Source organism: Triticum urartu, chromosome 3A, assembly GCF_056163025.1.
Source record: "Triticum urartu cultivar PI428250 chromosome 3A, HENAU_Tu73, whole genome shotgun sequence".
NCBI lineage: Eukaryota > Viridiplantae > Streptophyta > Magnoliopsida > Poales > Poaceae > Triticum > Triticum urartu.
This window is the reverse complement of record NC_141875.1, coordinates 120,781,590-120,797,912: the sequence shown is the minus strand read 5'-3', so window position 1 is coordinate 120,797,912 and position 16,323 is coordinate 120,781,590. Positions and strand designations below refer to the sequence as shown.

Here is a 16,323-nt window from a genome sequence, read left to right as displayed (position 1 = left end):
CGCCCTCTCCCCGACGGGTGGGCCACTGGTATCCTTGCTCAGGCTTTTCCAGAGGGGTATACGGCCAAGCGCCAGTGCGGAAAGTTGCTCCTCGCCCAGCGGATATACGAGCGCGCCCCGGAAAGACGACAAGGCTTGCGGCCACGCGTGCGTACCAATGGGGTTTCGCAGGCTGACACGTGGGCCCGTCCATGTGGGGCGATGGCGTGATGGGAACGGGCATCGCCCAAGCGTACGGCCGCGTCAGGGGTCAGGGATGAGGGAGCAAGAAAGCCCTGACCGGCCGCGTCAGCCACGTTGGACGTGGCGAAGCCCACCCGGGCGACGGTGACTGGCCCCTACGTATGGGGCGGCCCCACGTGTCGGCGTGACGCGTCCCGGCGCGTATCTTGCGCTGCGGGTAGGTCTACGTTCACTAATTAAGGACTCCGCGGCTATCTGGACGGACGGGGGAGAGAAAAAAATAAGACTCGGTCCCCTTCCAGACTTCGCCAGCAGCGCCGCGCCCCCCACCCCTCTTTCCCCCGGAGAAAGAAACAAGCCAAAGCTCCTCGTCTTTCAGGCGCAGCAGAGAGGGGGAGCAGAGGGAGGCGAAGGTGCAGAGCGGCAGACGACGAAGGTGGGAACGAAGAGCGGGCCTGCGACCGAGGCGGCCCCGCGGCTCCGATCACCCCCGCCGTGAGTGCTCCGGCCGCCCCCCATCTCCGATCGCGACCCCCGCTCGATGCTTCAGTTCCTCCAGCTAGGGCTTCGGTCAGTCGCAATGTGGGGGTTTTCGGCGCGGGGTTTTCGGGTTGATTTGGCGCTGTATTTCGGCCTGTTTGGCCGCTTCCGAGCGCCGGGGGCTAGTGTTTCCGAGCGCGTCCGGTGGGGAATTTATTAGGGCTTTGGGTTTGGGGAAGGTTTTGGTCGAATGTTGTGGGATTTTTCGGCGATTTCGGTTAGGTTGACTGGGGGAAGCGGCCGATTGGGGCGGTGGCGGCGGGTTTCCGATCGCGACGAAATGTGGCATGTTTTCATCGGCGGTTTTGGGCGGTTGTCAGTCTGACCTTTTGGGGGTACTGTCGGGGCTCGCCTCTAGTCGAAAAACTGCTGCGGGTTTATCTGTTTTGAAGTTAATCCTACATGGATTTGCTGTGCCCGCAGTTTGATTTCTCCCAGAATTTTTTCTTCAGCCTTTTGCAGTTTTAGCGTTCTCGTGTTGGGGTTTTAGGGGTATGATCAATGATGAGTCCGTGCAATCCCCTTTGACCCTAGGGTTTCCGTACGGAATGATAGCGACTTTGCTTAATATCGTATTTAGATGGGCCCCTCCTTTAATTTTCGAACCTGCATTGTGTGTGGTTAAGAGGCTATTAGACTCTAGAATTCTGATTTAGGTGTGATTTCTCTGCATGCACCTCGAGGAGTGTGGGATTTGCATTTGGACCCCCAATTTGTTGTGATTGGATTAGCTTGTTGATGTGATTGTCAGCAGGCTTCTCGGTAATGCGGTGGTCAGGAAATCTGATGAACCGTAGAGGGAATGTGAAGTAATTTGCAAGCTCATGGTTGAATTCTCATTGCCAACACATGCGGTGCATGCTTGGTTTCAAGATGCATGATGATTATGTAACTTGATTGACCTTAATTTTGGGCCTCAGGAGTTTAGAAATCAGAACATGAGTGTGTGCCGTGTGCCACTCTTGACAATTCTTTTAACAACACTTCTAATGCATATTACAATATTTTTGGATATTGTTAGTTTAAATTGATAATGAAGTTATTTTCCCTATTTCAGTTCTCCTGTTGCTTTAAGTACTGGCTTGAGCTACCATGAGTACCCAAGCTAAAGACAAATGTCCACTTTGCATGGAGACTATGGATTTGACAGATAAACAGCTGAAACCTTGTAAATGCGGATATGAGGTAAAAAAATCCATTGCTTGGAAATCATGTTTCAGTGTTTGATTTCATGTGATTCTAGTGTACTACTTATATTTCTTGCTCTCATTTGCTTCAATATTATTCTGTTCATATTCATTATGTTGAAGTTTGAGCAAAAGTATCTGTGACGGCATCTCCTTCAAGTGTGTTAAGGACTGTTTTTGAATGAAAGGCCAACAGAACTCATTGTTTATCACTTACTAAATGTACTACCACAGTTTTCAGGAATTTAATAATAACACATTGAAAGGTTTTTCCAGTCTGTTTAAGCTAACTGTCCTTACTAACTGCCAAGAGATGAATACTGCCTGCGACATGTAATATATGAGCTATGTCTGCTATTTGATGCCAGCTAATGCTACTGTACAATGCAACAAGTTTTCATGCAATCATTTCATCTATATACTTCTGCAAATTAAATGCTTGCTCTGCTACTTCTTTGTCTTGCTGTATGCTTTTGTTGTACTTGTTCATTTCATACAATAGGCACATGATGAACAACTCAAATGGTGCATCTTCGTGTGGACTTGTGTATCAATGGAATACACATATTTATAATCTATATTTTTGGTAGATATGTCTTTGGTGCTGGCATCATATAATGGAAATGGACCAGAAGGACGAGTGTGGCGGGAGGTGCCCTGGATGCCGTTCTATCTACAACAAGGATAGGATTTTGGGGACTAGCATCAGCAACCAAATGCATGTGTTTTATGACTTTATCACTACAATCTCCTATTATATTGTATTCAATATTTTCCCTTATGGTTCTCCCTTTGTCGTCCTTATATTTCTCAAGGTTCCAGTTTAGGGGACTTCTTTTTATCTCAATATAATGCGGCAATTGTTGCCTGACTTAGTCTTCTGTTTTACAATTGCAGACTAAAGGAACTTTGTGCTGACAAATTAAATTTGCAACATGAACAAATGAAGCTTCAAAAGCAGAAATCGGCAACGAATCAGTTGAGAGTGGCAGAAGAACCAATAGATCATCCAGATAATGTTCGTGTGATTCAGAGGAAGCTTGTGTACATTATCGGGATGCCTTCTGAGTTTGCCAGTGAAAAGGTAAATATGTGTTTGTGCTGTAAAAGTGTGATTGTTTAGTACCTTAGCTTATAATTAAACATCTATTGTAGTGAATATGGAAAAAAAACTAACTGTTCACTGTTCATGCAGATTCTAAGGCAAAAGAATTTTCTTGGACAATATGGAAAAATAGAGAACATCATTATCGACAACATTGGAGCTAACCAACAGATTCCTGACTCTGGCCGTGTGTAAGTTTTTTGGTTAAGTAGAAATTGCAATTGAAAATTATATCGCTTTAACACTGGGAACAAGTCAGTCAAACAAGAACCACTCAATAAATAGATAATATTATTGGCTATGGGATCAGATCTAGATAGATATCAGCCACTAAAAGCCGCTCACACATTTTAGAAAAGGTGAAGCATGCCTAACATATTCAACTTCATATAATTTAACCCAACCCACATTTTGCCACCTCTTTTTTGGATAACATACATTCTCCCACCTAGTGACATAAGATCACACATTGTAAGTATGGTTACCCTATTTTAATGGTCATTCCGAATAGATACATACCACCAATGTAACCTCACCCCACCCAAATAAGGAGCTGAATGTTTTCTCTTATATTTCAGTCAATATGTTCTTTCTTTCAAAATATTCAGAAAAAATTGTTACTCCGATCCAAATTAATTGTCAAAATTGTACTAAAGCTGCGACAATTAACTTGGATCAGAGGGAGTACACTTTTTCAGTTGATAATTGTTGTTTTCTAGCTTTTGCGTAATTCTCTGCATGTCTTCCTGCAGATATGTCACATATTCGAGAGAAGAAGAAGCTGTACTGTGCATAGAGGCGGTTAATGGTTTCATCTTGGATGGCAGACCTTTAAAGTAATTTCTGTCACTAACTACATAGGTTTAATATAAAACACCATCCATCTCATGCTCTACGAAGTTTATGCCTTATGTTTTATCTGTTCCCCGTGCAGGGCAACCTTTGGCGTTACAAGATATTGTCATATATGGCTAAGCAATAAGGTGTGTGTTACATATAAACCTTCACTTGCCTCCAACTACTGACTCCTTCCATTTATTGCTAAAATTTCCCATGTCTTACCTCAGGTTTGCCAAAAGCCAAATTGTTCATATGTGCACCAGAAAGCCCTACCAGAAGATGTTTGTACCAAAGATGATGTTGGTGTGTTTTGCGCAAGGTATAAATTGCTACTAGCCTTTTAAAATTCGCACGTGGAATTTAATTTAGCATTCATTAATCTTGTTTTATTGTTGGCGTTTACGGTGAAAGCTTTGTTTGGCTAAATATTCACTTGCAACTTTCGCAAAGTTGTACTACGCTCATACTCTATGTGCCAACCTTTTTTTATTTTGGTTGCAACCGCAGCTTTGGCAACCTGTACCAAGACCATACTCGTCTTATCCATGGTTTGATGTTTAGTTGCTAGCAGGTTTCTTAGTATCAGTCATGATAACAACTTTTTCTAAAATTGGTATCATTCAATTAGTCTGTGGCTATATCTTCTTTTGTTCTTAGCTTGTTATTGATCATCAGTGTTATCATATTTTCTCTTGGACCATCTATAGGTTTTAAGGTTATAATGTTCTGTCAAAGAAAAACTGGTAGCTTACTTACACTCCTTAAATATTATATATATTATCAAAAGCAGGAGGTTCAGATATTTCTTTTCTTTTCTTTTCTGAGATAAGGATTCAGCATTTGCTGGGAATGAATATGAAGGGCCCCCAGCAGCGTTCAGGAGTTACTTTACCTTCTCCAGGTGGCTGCAATTCAAGAACTACCATGTGTAGTGTGAATTCCAAAGATAAAGTAAGATAAGAAAATATTTCAATCTGAGCTAATGTTTCATGGGGATATGCTTGTCAATGCCATTATCTGTATTTTTTCTGTGATGGAAAATATTGGCTTGGTATGTGCTGATTGTTGACATCATCGTTGTACTGATTGTGTTTCCTGCATTTGAAGATTTGCGTCAATGATGTAGTAGTACCCAGAGTTTGCAATAATAACCCTGGTACCCTGCCAGCAGCAATTCCACGGTAATTATTTTGTTTGCTGGTTCCTGATCCCGCTGTTGTATCTTCTACTGATGGTCATCTTTGATCCTTTGACAGGGATTCAGGCAAGCCGGCATCCATTGTAAATACAGCTCTTCATCAGCAGAGTAATCATGAGGGCGTACTTGGTCAGCAAAAACAGGTTGCCTCCAAATCTCAAGAATTACCACCACTTAGACCAAAGGACCAGTTGGCTTCTAGCGATGACAAATCCAATACATCTGTGCATTTGGGAAATGGAATTTCAGATTCCAAGAAAGTGGCCTCAGAAGTAAATGGGACAGTTGAAACTTCATGGAGGAAACCACAGTATGCTAATATAGTTTCACAAGGATCTAGCGGACCAGCTCGCCGCTTGACTGTGCTTACCAGGGAGTTGACATCTACTGATACAAGGTCTAAAGTTACAGGACAAGTAGGTAGCTGGATATCATCTAAAGCTGCAGGACAAGCATGCAGTTCAATATCATCTACTGTTACAAGGTCTAAAGCTGCAGGACAAGTAGTTAGTTCGGTATTATCTACTGATACAAGGTCTAAAGCTGCAGGACAAGCATGCAGTTGGACATCATCTACTGATACAAGGTCTAAAGCTGCAGGACAAGTAGTTAGTTCGATATCATCTACTGATACAAGGCCTAAAGCTGCAGGACAAGTAGTTAGTTGGACATCTACTGATACAAGGTCTAAAGCTGCAGGACAAGTAGTTAGTTCGATATCATCTACTGATGCAAGGTCTAAAACTGCAGGACAAGTAGTTAGTTCGACATCATCTACTGATACAAGGCCTAAAGCTACAGGAGTTACTTGGATTTCAAATTCCAAGAGACTTGGTTTGCCAAAAGATGAAGGCAATGACAGAACTGCAATTCCCAGATACCAGGCTGTAAAGGGAGTTTCCCAGAGACCAGAGGAACCTTCCCATAGGTTAACTAGCCAGCTTTCCTCAGCAGTTGTTAAACCTCATGTTATAGCAGAGGAGAAGAATGCATGCTCAGATACCAGGGATAATCCAGTCCAAGAAAAGCACATGCAGGCTATGGTGAGCACTGTATCAGCCAGTGCAACTGCATTGGAGAGTTCGAGCGTCATTCCTACTGTGCTCCGTAATCTTTCAAGTTCTAATAGTGTGTCACAGACATCAGCTGCGCCAGATAAGCTTTCAAATTTGCACAGAAAGTTGGCATCTGAAAATCAATCTCAGATCTTGCATCAACAAAAGGCAGCTCTTTCAAATAAAGCTGTAGCAAGTGGTAGCATTCTCGGCAATCAAGTTGTGTGCACTGACGGCAAACATCAACCTTCACCACAGGGAGGGGATCACAGCTTGTGCAATGGGGAAATGACCTTGTTAGGAGCTAAAATTCCATCTGAGCATGCAGAAAAGATTCGGCTACCAAGACCAGTCAGTGATATATTGGCCAGGGATAGTCAAGGAAGAAAGAGACTAGTTTGCCCACCTGGATTCAGCAAGCTTCACAAGTCTTCTGATTCAGGCAAGTCTGTATCAATGAGCTCCTCAACTTGCTCTGCACTGCGCTCTACATCCGATGCCCCGGCACAGGATTCATGCTCTGTTACAGACCAACCAGACATCATTAGCTGGGTCTCAGAGTGCCTGGAAGATGATGGAGACCACAAACAAAGTAGTAGTGTGAGCATATCTTCCACACTCAGCTCCACTGATACCATATGGAGACCCACACAGACTCATGGCCCCAGTTTCGGTGCATCAAATCACTGTCAGTTACCTCCATACCCTGGTGGCTTGCCCCAGCCCATGGGTGGGGATCAAAACCCCATGAGATGCTGCTGCACTTTTCCGTCCGTAAGCAATATACCAAATCAGATGCCTGAATATTGGAATGGAGGTGCCAATAGCTACATGGCCCCTGGTGGGTATGATACATTCTACCAAAACTGGACCAATGGAAGCGCAGATCCAGGCCTGAACAGTGCACAGGTTGACCTTTCATACTCCATGTACACCCTGTTCTGATTAACAGAGCTGTGTTGCAACCCTAACAATACAGACGCACCAGTCATGCATACATGCTAACCTAGCCCGCAGAAGGGGTGGATGTCGGCGACATGGGGGTCGCCAGTGCAAGTGTTCGTGCTGAAGCTTAAGCTTGTAAAGATGAAACGTGAAACTTATTGTAAAACGGTTATGTTGGATGGTACCTTTGGCGCAAATTTGCCGAATAGCCGTCATTGGATCTGTACTCTTGTAGTGTGGCCGATGTTTTACTGCTGTTCTGTGCTGGACCATGAGTTACTTGGCCTTGCTTCTTTTTGGTTGCTCCACGATGTTAGCACAAGGCCAGGACACAACACATGATTGCTATTGTATGGTTCACCATCCATCTCGTCCAACTAGCCTAAATCATATACTGTGTCAGGTTCTTTTTCCAAATCTTCTGATCGCCAAAAGCAATTGTCAACCCATGAGCATGAGGCTGTTTGTGTCTGCCTTTTTCTGCCAAGCTTATCACGACATGCCCCTCCATATCGATCAATGATGGTGATACTGTGAAGGAATTTATTCCCCTCCCAAGCACAGGCTGTGAGCCACTGCTTTCACGACAACAAGCACCAATTGCGCTGGTGCAAGCTAACTACTACTAGAAAGCAAAGTGATGCTGATAAAAATCTTTAAGTACTGAATGCCATTTAGATTCTCTCTATTGGTCAACCAGGCCCATGAAGCCATGACTTTTAGCAACTCTGTACAGTATTTTTCTATGGGACTTTTAGCAACTCAGTTGCTTGCAGAAGAGAGCAAGCAGTTGGTGACTAATCCTTCGTCGCGATGCAGTTATGAGGTTCGGTCAAGCCGAAAAATGTACGAGTACCAGAACAGTGGTGCTAGTACCACTGTACCAGTAACCCATTGATGTCCAGTTGTACTACGAGTACCACAGTGGTTTGAAGCCGTTTTATCCAATGGTACCACACCAAGTGCAATCAGTACTTCCCGTGGCCCATGCAAATCACCGAAAACAACAGGGCATGTCCTGACCTGATCAGCGGCTTACTGTTGTACACCACCGAAAATCCCAGGACGCCGAGGTCTTGCATCCTAGTCAATGTGCCATAACAATGTGTACAATAGGGACTTCGATGCAGTTCGTTCTTAAAACTTTCCACCACAGGGGCTTCGAAACCAAGGCAACTCGCACATGGCCACGTTGCGTCCTACATACACAAACAAACGGTCCAAGCATTTCCATAAACTGCTCGAGGAAAAAAACAGTTCAATGAAGAACACACGTATATGAACGTCAACTTTCTGCTTTGGCATGGCCCTCCATCTGCCCATCTGCGCCTGCTGGTTCACGAAACGGAAAGCTTGTGGAGCGCTCCTCTCTTGTTGCGCGCCTGGTTTGCATGATGCGTGCCATGGACGGGATTAGATAGATGCTTCACACTCAAAGTTGTTGCCTTCTTTTCCTTCAAATTTCCCTTCTTCCATTTTTCTTCCACACTTTTTTTGCTACTATAAATGTGGATCGCGGAGTCGTCTCGTCTCACGCGTTTGTTAACGGTGGAATGGGAAAAAGGAGAAGATGGAAACATGTTCTTAGACCGGGGGTTAGGCATTTGATCAACAAAGCAAACCACATGTCCACGAAATTGCCCTAATTAACATCCGAAATGCGACTCCCTGGTCTGTATACGTTTGCAAGACGATTGTTTTCTCAGTCGGGATGCACCGAAAGAGCGATGACTCGATCCACCATGACCGCTTCAAACTTCCCCCGAACACCAGTTCTTGGGTTCTTCTGTGAAGACACAAAATGCAAATCTAGCCCATCCAACTTTATTGATTGGAAAGGCTTTATATATTTAGCCCATCTCTTATGTTGTACTATTACTGTATAACTACTAGAGATACGTGAGAATACTCAAGTTTAAACTGATAGCGCTGACTAGTACATCATAGCACTACATAGCTACTCCCTCCGTTCCAAAATAGATGACTTAACTTTGTGCTAACTTTAGTACAAAGTTAGTATAAAATTGGGTCATTATTGTTAGATGTATAACCAATATGGTCGCTCACGCGTGTACTTCACATCAGGCAGTTAGGGCCACTCTCTCTTTCTTCTTTTTGAGCGAATAACCTGAATGTGGTTGCTTGTGTGCGCACATCAGATTTGAGTTTCATCTGTTTTTTCATGCCTTGGCTCGGCTTGGTTTCGATGTGATGTACTAATAGCTCCAGTTGGGTAACCCAAAGCCTCCGTAATAATCAGGGGCTCACGTTTTTTTTACCATCACGAGGCGCTCACGTTCTTGCCGGGAAATGATAAAGAAGTAGCAACTCAAAGCACGCCAGTCTGAAGCCATGTTTGGTGAGCGTCTGGTCGCAGCCACATATTCCGTGTGCGCGCGCCTTCCAGTACACTGAAACTTGTACTCCTAGTTATTATTAATATCAATAAACCAGCACCAAGTTCCTGTCAAAGTTCTGGCATAAAAAGTTTGAAAAAGTGCAGCTGCAATTTTAGTTAGTTTGTTTTAGCAATCACATAAGCTCGGCTCGCCAGCTGCTAATCAAGACGGACAAAGCACCTTTCTCAGCCTGTGTTTAACAAACGCGCGTGGTTTTAGACCTTAATAATCTCTAGCGCAAGACTGAAGACCAGACTGCGACTAGGATCGTCAATAGCAGTTCTTAAGAAAAGCAAAATTATGCAACACATAATAACGATTAAAGCATTGGAAAGTTTGACGATCAAACTTACAGATACTTGTGGTGCAGTGAGCTAAACAACCTCCGGCTATAAAGAGCGACCGCATAGGCTAGAATCGGCACCTTAACCGCCTAAGCCTAGTTCATAGACCGGTCCCATTGAATAGCCGCAACTTTGGGGCGTATCAACCTTTATTAAGGAAAAAGATTGGTAAAGGTTGCTGGTTTAAGCAAAGACCCTCCATTACCGATGCAGACATATGCCAAATGATCTTTGGCATCATTTGACATTTTACTCCGCATCCACGAAGAGAACGTTCAATGTTAGTACTCTCTTATCCCGAAATGCGGAAATGTCTGTTTTACAAAGTGTGTGGTCAAACTCGTCTAACTTCGACTATTCGCACTCATGAATTTTAGTTTTTTCATAAACAATGCTTCACAATATACTTCTTTTTTAGGTTTTTATTATAGTATAGTAAGAAGTAGTTGATATTCGAGTAGGGCATTTTGGTGGACAAGCTACATGGAGCTCGATTTTTTGAAAAATTCAGAAATCACATTTTGAAGTTCCGAAAAATTCTGGGAAAAAGCATACATGTTTATACGGATGTGTTTTATATGTGTATAGATTTTGACGTTGAACTACATTATGGTCAGAGCTACACAAAAAAGAAAAAACTCGTACATTTTTAATAGTAAATAATGTACATATTGTTCATCATTTTCAAAATCATGGTTTTGTCTTTTTTAGCTCTCACCATAGTGTGTACCATCTTCAAATTTTACACATATGTAGTATACATCCGTATGAACGTGTGTGTGTTTTTATATTTTTTTTGAAACTTCAACAATATGATTTTCATTTTTTTAAAATAGAGAGCTTGATGGAGCTTGGCCTCCGTTTAGCATTTTCGTTGATATCCTCACTCATATCAACCATCCTATACAACCAGATCAGGTGGCCCATAAAGTTCTTCTCAAAAAAAAAGGTGGCCCATAAAGTAGGTTTGACCCTTCTTAAATGCCTCATAATTGCATGTTTAAGGGAGAGTTAACACGCATCAATTCGTGCCTAAAAAAGGAGTTAATTAATATTCTGGTCAATTTCCCTCTCTCCAAATATTGTCCATATTAATGTCTTAGCCGCTTATAGGATAACTGGTGAGTTGCTTACTTTCTCTTAGCTAAGAGATAATCTCTTAAGGATAAAGATAAGACATTTGTCTCTATTTATTATATGAGTTGTCTTACAGTATGTTACTCACATGTTTTGTAGTTTAATTATAATTACCATCACATAATTTTCAGAACTTATCTCATTGAATACTAAAGATAACACCCTCCATCATATATCATCGTTTATATATGCCGTGGAATACGTAAGAAACGATCTCCGTATCACCCGTACAAACTCTAAGAAAGATAACTCGCACCGGTGAATGTTTAAACAAAGCATAGTTCATGAAATATGCACTTACATTCATTTGAGCGACCAGTAATTCCGCGCGCTTTGCGGCCAAGAGTAACCGTCGACATTAAACCCGCAATCAACATTAAAATCCAAATGCACCGGCGCATATACAGATCTAATGGCGTAGACCGCGTCCACGCAGAAGCCAGCCCCCCTCGCAGCCGTCCTTTTCTCCCCGGTTCTCGGCATATTTTCTCCACGCCGCAAATGGCCAAAACCCCCGTAAAAGCAAAACCCACCCGCGACTAATCGACGCCATTAGCGAGGAGCACGAGCGCCAGGCACCGCATCGCATCGCATCGCACGCGAACCTTCCCACCTCCCTCCCGAAGTGCGGACTACAGAGCCACCAGACATGGCCTCCGCCTCGCCTCTGTAGAATCCCACCAACCAGTCTTCCCTGTCCGCGCCCCCGCGATTCGAGTTCGACCAGGGCTGGAGGCCTCGCCGTCGGCGTCTGGTGGTGCGTCGAGTGTCGAGGCGACCGCGCGGATGGCGGCGGTGGCGGAGGGCGCGCCCGCGGCTTCCGCGCAGGCGGCGGCTTCCGCGGCGGCCAAGGAGGCGGAGTACCGCAAGGACGTGCAGAAGCTGGTGGACCTGCTCTCCAAGCTGAACCCGGCCGCCAAGGAGTTCGTCCCGTCCTCCGCGGCCGCCACGCCCAGGAAGGGCCTGTCGGCGGACGCGCCGGTGTTCTACTACGGCCCGATCGGAGGCCGGAGCGCCGGGATCGCCGGGTACCCCGGCAGCGCCGACGCCGGGTACATTGGGTACCAGCAGCGCATGGTAAAATTCTGCGGCCTCTTCTGCAGTATCATCAGTCATTCAGAGGCCGGGACTTGGTTGGGAGGCTCGGATCGTGCGGAGGATTTGATGCGATTACTTTTTTTTTTTGCATTAGTTGATACGCTAAGATTGGATGCGTTATCTTTTTTCCTCATATGTGTTGGATGGCGTTACCGGCGGTTGGTGGTTCGCGTGCTGTGGTTGTTGGCGTTCTTTAGTGAAAGCCTAGCCATGTCCTTCTTTTCGAGGTTCCCTTGGTTATAGTAAGATGTCACTTCAAAGTCACGATTAGGGGGGGGGGGGGGGGGGGGGGGGTACTACCTATATGCAAATCTCTTTCTGGGATATGTTTTCTCTGCTGCTTACATCGTCGGTGTGTTTGATTACTATTCTGGGCTTTAGATCCTATTGATTTGGCTTGTTTTGGGTAAAATATTCCAGTTCATGTGAGTTATAATGCTATCTTGCTAGTGTTCTGTATTTTCTAGATGGTTACACGATTCTACAGTAGCAGGATCTCATTCTAAACAAGTAAGCATACATTTCACTTAAGAATTTTGATAGATGTAAAATCCAGATGAGAAGTATCATATCATTACTCTGTCACTGTGATCTACTCGTACACCTTCTTGTAATTAGGTAGTCTCTGAATCTAGCAATTCAGTTCAGAGAAAACATAATTTGGAATGTGAAAGCCTTTTCAGTTTGATATTTAGAGCCATTCGTTTTTAGGAGTATAAAAAGATTGAGACTAGACATTTTCGTGGTTTTGATTCAGATGTCTGTTGTTTAATAACATGATTCTTCTCCAGATCAGCTGCATATAATAGCTAAGATTGGGTATTATGATTCTATTGGAAAGGCAAAAGATACAAGCAGGAATAAGAAGTGATAAGTGTGTTTTCCTTTCCAGCAGAGAAGGAATTTTGTAGATAATGAGAGGAGGAATGTATACATCAACCATGGAAGGAGGAGGACAAATGAGAGGGCGAGGCGTGCAGACAGGGAAGAGAGCATCCGACGAACCGTTTATGTCTCTGAACTCGACCATACTGTGAGTAATTGATGATTATATTAGTGTGCATAGCTATATTCTTGAGTGCCTGTTGGATCTAATGCTTTTGACCATCTGTTAGGTGACAGAGGAAAGACTTGCTGAAACCTTTGCTAACTGCGGGCAAGTAAGATACTTAACTTGAGGGCTTTAGTTGTACTGATATTAAATAGTAGAAATGCTACACAGAGATGTTAGTCTATTTAACTGCTCTCTCAGATCAGGTTGACACAATTATACCTGGTTGGGTTTTAGTAATTGTTGGTTATCTAACATTTTTTAACTTTATTCGGTCGACATGATTTCTCTATTCCCTGTTCTATAGATTTCATGTACGTTTGGTTATCAAAAATCAAGTAGGGAAAAAAGTGATAAGAAAAATTACCTGCCAGCACATTGTGATTTGCTATTTTATAGAGTATTTTGTAATTTTAATTCTCTGTAATGCAAATATGTGAAACTGTCTTTTCTCTTTGTCCTGAAGGTTGTCGATTGCAGAATCTGTGGTGATCCACATTCTGTTATGAGGTTTGCATTCATTGAGTTCTCTGGTGAAGGTATTATATCTTCACATGCTACATTTACGTTTTTCAGCAGTCAATTGATGGTTTGATACATGGTACATTTTGTACAGAGGGGGCTAGAGCTGCACTTAACCTTGGTGGCACAATGCTTGGGTTCTACCCCGTTAGAGTCTTGCCTTCAAAGACAGCTATCTTACCTGTGAATCCAAAATTTCTTCCAGCGGTAAGTTGTTTGGTTTCACCTTCTGTGACACCTATTCTGCTAATCCACAATTTAACTAATAATAGCATCCTATTGTGCCTGGCCCATAGACGGAGGATGAGAAGGAAATGGTCATACGGACGGTTTATTGTACAAATATAGATAAGAAGGTACCCATCTCTGTTATACTCTGTCATCTTATTGACTTTCACTTGCTCATTTTCTCATCATACATCTCTTTACATCGAGGTTCTTAAATTAGCTGCGAGATACTCAACAATTGAGACAGGACAATCAAATGAATGTTTCATTAAATTTTACCTGTTTTGCTGCAGGTTACTCAATTAGATGTAAAGAGTTTCTTTGAAGAACTTTGTGGTGAGGTGAGCTATTGCGCAAATCCAATCATCCTGTCGCACATCTTTTAAATAAGTATCCTGGCTGCTTAATGTTTCTGTTGTTGTAATTGCAGGTCTCTCGTTTGAGACTTTTAGGCGACAATGTACATTCAACAAGGATTGCTTTTGTTGAGTTTGTCAATGTAAGAACTAAGAGCCTTTTTATCTGTAGCCTAAGTCCCAATTTAATTGAACGATTTCCTACTAGCTCAGTAGCTATTAGCCTATTACTTTAAATTATGTGCTATGATATTAGTTAACCAAGGGCATGATCAGTGCCTGTAGTTTGTTCATTATTTGCATGGTCAGCATGGCTCCAGTCTGTTGTTTTCACAAGAGTACAATCTATAATAACATTAGTCACTGTTCCAACTTCCAACCATTCACATTCCGCTGCTTTGTTATGGAGTGTCAACCAAGATGCCACTTTAGTACTGCTCTGAACACCATTTTCCTTAGACTGACCACAAAACGTCGATTGTATATTGCCAGTTTTGAGTTTGTAAGGAAATGAACCTGGGCTATGGTTTCTTGGTCATTTAAAAGTAGTTTATCAAGAACCAGGAGCCAAGCTTGCCTGAGGCTAACCATGATGACGTAACCCCGTGAAGCTCCCTCAGTTAGAAATGATTCAAACTTTAAAGTGCCTTCCCCACAATTGCACAACAGCATAAGCATGTAGGATTCTTTTATTTGCATTCCGGTGAATAAGTATGCTAAGAAATTGAAAAGCATGTCTGATTTCTATTCTTTCACTACACCTTGTTTTTCTTTACTCTTACTTGTATATTCTTATGCTACATTCTCTACAGTGTACGTGTCATTTCTTCCCATCAGAGAGCCCATTTCATATGTAGTTTTTGACAATCACTTCTCATGTTAAACGCTCGCAATTGCAGGCTGAGGGTGCCATCCAGGCTCTGAACTGCAGTGGGATGATTTTGGGCACACTGCCAGTCAGGTATGACCCTTTGGCTCCTATCCATTTATGTTCTCTACCTGAAATTCAGATACCTGTGCATTTGGTAACCTTGGTGGCATTGTGGTTCAGGGTGAGCCCTTCCAAGACCCCGGTGAAGCCCCGTCTAAATCGGGTGGTGTCAAACTGACTGCTTCGGCTACACACTGGATTGTTGACGGGAAGGCTGCCTGACCATCACCTATAGCTTCCGCGATCCAGTGAAACTATGATGTTTCTGCTTAGATCCTTGCAACGGAAGAGCGTTTTCTTCCTTTAATTATCCCTTCTGAGAAACTGTTGGAAAGGGACTGGCTGAATCAGACCCTTGAGAGTCTTGAGAGTCCCGCATCTCGCAGACAAATCTGTGATGGATGGAGCAACCAGTAGAAAAACCTGCCATTCAGAGTAATTTCTGTGGCTAAAACATTGTTTCCTTGTTATCTCATTGGCTGTTATTACCATCAAAACGAATGATATTTTAACGGCTTGACGTGCCGATCGATTGTCGCTGTTATTCCTATAGTTTTCGTTGCTATTCTGCCGTTTTAAAACTTGCGAGCCTTTGCAGCTCGATCGCCCCCTGTTGTCCAAAGGTTCTGGTCCACAGGTTGACCGTGATCCTGCACATTGTGCGTGGAAAGTGGGTAATGCTGTAAAGGTCGCGCAGGAAGTGCACAAACGAAGCGAGTGAGCGTATTATGCCGTCTTGACTAATGGATGCAGACCATCGGACTGCCTTAGTGAGAATGATCTATATATGGAAGCACCGCGCACGTACACAGATTTGATTTTTTTTGTTCTTTGACAGCAGTGTAGATCGATTTATTTGACTACATTGTGCAAAGAGTGTTCGATCTACGATGCAATTCACAAACGAGTTTTCAGCTTAAAATCCCAACAACGTCCGGGCCTCCTACTGTAGTTGGCTGTCGAGAACGGGGCGACCTCGCACACGATGGCGGCTTCATCGACGAGACGAATGCCGTCCGCAGGAGCCTCCAGGCCGTCAGGTTGCGCGGCGGCGGCGGCGGGCGCAGTGCCGGCCGTGTCGGTGAGCCCGTTCAGGGCGGCCGCGCCGGCTGTGTCGTCGAAGAAAACGCACACGGCGTTTCAGGCCCACGGAGGCGAGCGTCTGAGCATGGCGACCCCTCGCCTCAGGATGCCCGAGGAAGAG

The 16,323-nt window shown here is 43.7% G+C and overlaps 2 protein-coding genes across 4 annotated transcripts; both read left to right on the top strand.

Moving 5' to 3' along the window:
* Positions 1 to 446: 446 nt before the first annotated feature.
* On the top strand, positions 447 to 7,413 carry LOC147978877 (uncharacterized). Of its 2 annotated transcripts, XM_087546586.1 has the most exons (11): positions 447 to 678; positions 1,781 to 1,908; positions 2,501 to 2,628; positions 2,808 to 2,994; positions 3,106 to 3,206; positions 3,768 to 3,851; positions 3,950 to 3,998; positions 4,083 to 4,174; positions 4,686 to 4,806; positions 4,963 to 5,036; positions 5,112 to 7,413. In XM_087546586.1, the coding sequence occupies exons 2-11, from the start codon at positions 1,816 to 1,818 to the stop codon at positions 7,051 to 7,053; spliced, it is 2,871 nt and encodes a 956-aa protein (XP_087402712.1). In that variant the 5' UTR covers positions 447 to 678; positions 1,781 to 1,815; the 3' UTR covers positions 7,054 to 7,413. The 2 variants fall into 2 exon arrangements, with proteins under 2 accessions (XP_087402712.1, XP_087402713.1); XM_087546587.1 differs by lacking the exons at positions 447 to 678; positions 2,501 to 2,628.
* Positions 7,414 to 11,467: 4,054 nt separating this feature from the next.
* On the top strand, positions 11,468 to 15,663 carry LOC147978876 (polyadenylate-binding protein-interacting protein 9-like). 2 transcript variants are annotated; one of them, XM_087546585.1, is made up of 10 exons: positions 11,468 to 12,010; positions 12,927 to 13,064; positions 13,147 to 13,191; positions 13,549 to 13,621; positions 13,699 to 13,811; positions 13,901 to 13,960; positions 14,126 to 14,173; positions 14,263 to 14,331; positions 15,088 to 15,149; positions 15,240 to 15,663. In XM_087546585.1, the coding sequence occupies exons 1-10, from the start codon at positions 11,720 to 11,722 to the stop codon at positions 15,295 to 15,297; spliced, it is 957 nt and encodes a 318-aa protein (XP_087402711.1). In that variant the 5' UTR covers positions 11,468 to 11,719; the 3' UTR covers positions 15,298 to 15,663. The 2 variants fall into 2 exon arrangements, with proteins under 2 accessions (XP_087402711.1, XP_087402710.1); XM_087546584.1 differs by having other exon boundaries at positions 12,924 to 13,064.
* The last annotated feature ends 660 nt before the right edge of the window (positions 15,664 to 16,323 follow it).

Coding starts and splice junctions, on each gene's coding strand:
- LOC147978877 (XM_087546586.1), top strand. CDS start 1,816: ATGAGTACCCAAGCTAAAGACAAATGTCCACTTTGCATGGAGACTATG. Junction 2,629..2,807: donor ACTAGCATCAGCAACCAAAT/GCATGTGTTTTA, acceptor TTACAATTGCAG/ACTAAAGGAACTTTGTGCTG. Junction 3,999..4,082: donor ATATATGGCTAAGCAATAAG/GTGTGTGTTACA, acceptor GTCTTACCTCAG/GTTTGCCAAAAGCCAAATTG.
- LOC147978876 (XM_087546584.1), top strand. CDS start 11,720: ATGGCGGCGGTGGCGGAGGGCGCGCCCGCGGCTTCCGCGCAGGCGGCG. Junction 13,812..13,900: donor ATCCAAAATTTCTTCCAGCG/GTAAGTTGTTTG, acceptor CCTGGCCCATAG/ACGGAGGATGAGAAGGAAAT. Junction 15,150..15,239: donor TTGGGCACACTGCCAGTCAG/GTATGACCCTTT, acceptor ATTGTGGTTCAG/GGTGAGCCCTTCCAAGACCC.